The 3015-nt window shown below is 55.4% G+C and overlaps 1 protein-coding gene across 1 annotated transcript; it reads left to right on the top strand.

The window, feature by feature from the left end:
* The first annotated feature begins 927 nt into the window (after positions 1-927).
* HTR1A (5-hydroxytryptamine receptor 1A) lies at positions 928-2803 on the top strand. Its single transcript, NM_001198700.2, is given in 1 exon segment — positions 928-2803. A coding segment is annotated over 1 exon segment (1266 nt). The 5' UTR covers positions 928-1350; the 3' UTR covers positions 2617-2803.
* The last annotated feature ends 212 nt before the right edge of the window (positions 2804-3015 follow it).

The following is a 3015-nucleotide window of genomic DNA, read 5'->3' as shown; positions in this document are numbered from 1 at the left end:
TGGTGATGGAAAAGTGTGTGTGTGTGTTTAGAATATATATCACATTGAGTTTTGTTCTTCATTTCGAGTTGCAGTTGTTTACCTCTCCTTGTCCTTTGACACGTCCTTTATAATTTCGTTCTCTCCTAGTTCCCCAAGGTTAAAAAAAAATGTCACAGGCAATATCCTCCCCGAAGGAATCCGGTCTGACTGTTAGATGATAACGGAGGTAGCGTTTTTGTTGTTGTTTGTTTGTTTGTTTGTTTTGAGACAGAGTCTCGCTCTGTCGCCCAGGCTGGAGTGCAGTGGCGCGAGAACGGAGGGAGGTAACTTTTTAAAAACGAGACACACTCCGTCTTCTTCCTTCAATTAGCAATTATTGGGAGACTGACCCAGGACTGTTCACCTTCCCATTCAGGCTCCCTGTGCTTCCTTTACTCATCTCCTATTGCCACTCAGGGATGCTGACACGATTTAAGAATTTGAGAGAGAATATGAGGCAATGAGTAGTCGGAATTCCCTCCCCTCGAATACCCCCTCCCCAGTTTGACTGGATTGGAGGAGGAGTTTATCTGTTATAACCTTGGTCTGACCGACAGGGATCCGGTGTGTGTAAGTGAGTTCTGAGTCTCTGTTGACAAAAAGGGACTGGAAAGCAAAGACGCTGAGCTTGAGGGAGAGGAGGGCGGGGACCCAGAGGAAAGAGGCACTCCTCGGGGTTGGGGTTGGGGTTGGGGAGGGTTAGAATGGGAGGGAGGGAGCCTGGCTTTCGAAGCGACTCACAGAGGGATAAATAAAGGGAAGTGAGGAGGAAGAGCGAGACTGAAAGGGAAGGCAAGTGGGGAGAAGGGGGTCGAAAGAGGCAGAAGAGAAAGAGAGAAGAGAGAGGAGGAGAGAGGGGGAGAGAGGGAAGGAAGGAAACAGGGAGAGGAGGGTCACAGAGTGACCGTGGAGGATGGGGCTTCTCCGTTCTAGATATTTCTGGGATTGGAGACTGTTTGCTAGAGGAGAGACTCCAGCTCCTCCGGCAGCCAGTTTGGGAGCGGCAAAGTAAAATGTACAGCGACAGACAGACGTTCCAGCCACCTCTCCGCCGCCCGGAGATCCTGGAGCTGCTTTCAGGCCAACTCCAGTTTCCCAGCTGGTGCCTCTGAACGCGCTGGACTGCGCGAGCCGGGGGAGCGCCTGAAAGCTGCTCCTCAGAGATACCTTCGCCGAAGCAGTAAGAACTTCCTGCTTGGGTGCCTGCATTCCCTTCCTCCGAAACTTCCCAGGAGAAGGGGGCGGGGGGGGAAGACCACAGGGGAAGGGGCGAGGCGGATCTTCGCGCTGCTTTTTCTTCCCTCCCCGTTCCCGCACCGGCGCGCAGGCATGGATGTGCTCAGCCCTGGTCAGGGCAACAACACCACATCACCACCGGGTCCCTTTGAGACCAGCGGCAACACTACTGGTATCTCCGACGTGACCAGCTACCAAGTGATCACCTCTCTGCTGCTGGGCACGCTCATCTTCTGCGCGGTGCTGGGCAATGCGTGCGTGGTGGCTGCCATCGCCTTGGAGCGCTCCCTGCAGAACGTGGCCAATTATCTTATTGGCTCTTTGGCGGTCACCGACCTCATGGTGTCGGTGTTAGTGCTGCCCATGGCCGCGCTGTATCAGGTGCTCAACAAGTGGACACTGGGCCAGGTCACCTGCGACCTGTTCATCGCCCTGGACGTGCTGTGTTGCACCTCGTCCATCCTGCACCTGTGCGCCATCGCGCTGGACAGGTACTGGGCCATCACGGACCCCATCGACTACGTGAACAAGAGGACGCCCCGGCGCGCCGCTGCGCTCATCTCGCTCACTTGGCTTATTGGCTTCCTCATCTCTATCCCGCCCATGCTGGGCTGGCGCACCCCGGAAGACCGCTCGGACCCCGACGCATGCACCATTAGCAAGGACCACGGCTACACTATTTACTCCACTTTCGGAGCTTTCTACATCCCGCTGCTGCTCATGCTGGTTCTCTATGGGCGCATATTCCGAGCTGCGCGCTTCCGCATCCGCAAGACGGTCAAAAAGGTGGAGAAGACCGGAGCCGACACCCGTCATGGAGCATCTCCCACCCCGCAGCCCAAGAAGAGCGTGAATGGAGAGTCGGGGGGCAGGAACTGGAGGCTGGGCGTGGAGAGCAAGGCAGGGGGTGCTCTGTGCGCCAATGGCGCGGTGAGGCAAGGCGACGATGGCGCCGCCCTAGAGGTGATCGAGGTGCACCGAGTGGGCAACTCCAAAGAGCACTTGCCTCTGCCCAGCGAGGCTGGTTCTACCCCTTGTGCCTCCGCCTCTTTCGAGAGGAAAAATGAGCGCAACGCCGATGCCAAGCGCAAGATGGCCCTGGCCCGAGAGAGGAAGACAGTGAAGACGCTGGGCATCATCATGGGCACCTTCATCCTCTGCTGGCTTCCTTTCTTCATCGTGGCTCTTGTTCTGCCCTTCTGCGAGAGCAGCTGCCACATGCCAACGCTGTTGGGCGCCATAATCAATTGGCTGGGTTACTCCAACTCTCTGCTTAATCCGGTCATTTACGCATACTTCAACAAGGACTTTCAAAACGCGTTTAAGAAGATCATTAAGTGTAAGTTCTGCCGCCAGTGATGACGGAGGAGTAGCCGGCCAGTCGGGGCTACAGGATCTGCCCCATTCACTATGCTTCCCCCAACCCTAGGGAATCAACACTTAAGATAATTTGCCACTTCTTCTCTGTCTCTCTGCTCCGCCCGCGGCTTGCGGACCTGGTCCCCTCCCCACTTCCCGCTCCAGCGCAGGGCGCTTTGTGCAAAGGAGACCCAGCGTCGGGGCGTGAGAGCCCAGAAAATTCAGTTTGTGAGAAGCGACATTGGCTCAGACTTTGCCTTTAGCATCAGTTTTGATCCCAGCAATTGCCTCTTCTCTCTTCTACCCCCTAAATCTTTGCGGTAGATGTTTAATCCTTAGTTGTTCAAGGCAGAAAATCCAAAAACTAAAAAATAAATAAACTGTACACACAGCCGCCGC

Source organism: Macaca mulatta, chromosome 6 (assembly GCF_049350105.2).
Source record: "Macaca mulatta isolate MMU2019108-1 chromosome 6, T2T-MMU8v2.0, whole genome shotgun sequence".
Classification (NCBI taxonomy): Eukaryota; Metazoa; Chordata; class Mammalia; order Primates; family Cercopithecidae; genus Macaca; species Macaca mulatta.
The sequence above is the reverse complement of the archived record's forward strand: the minus strand, read 5'-3'. Positions and strand labels throughout refer to the sequence as shown.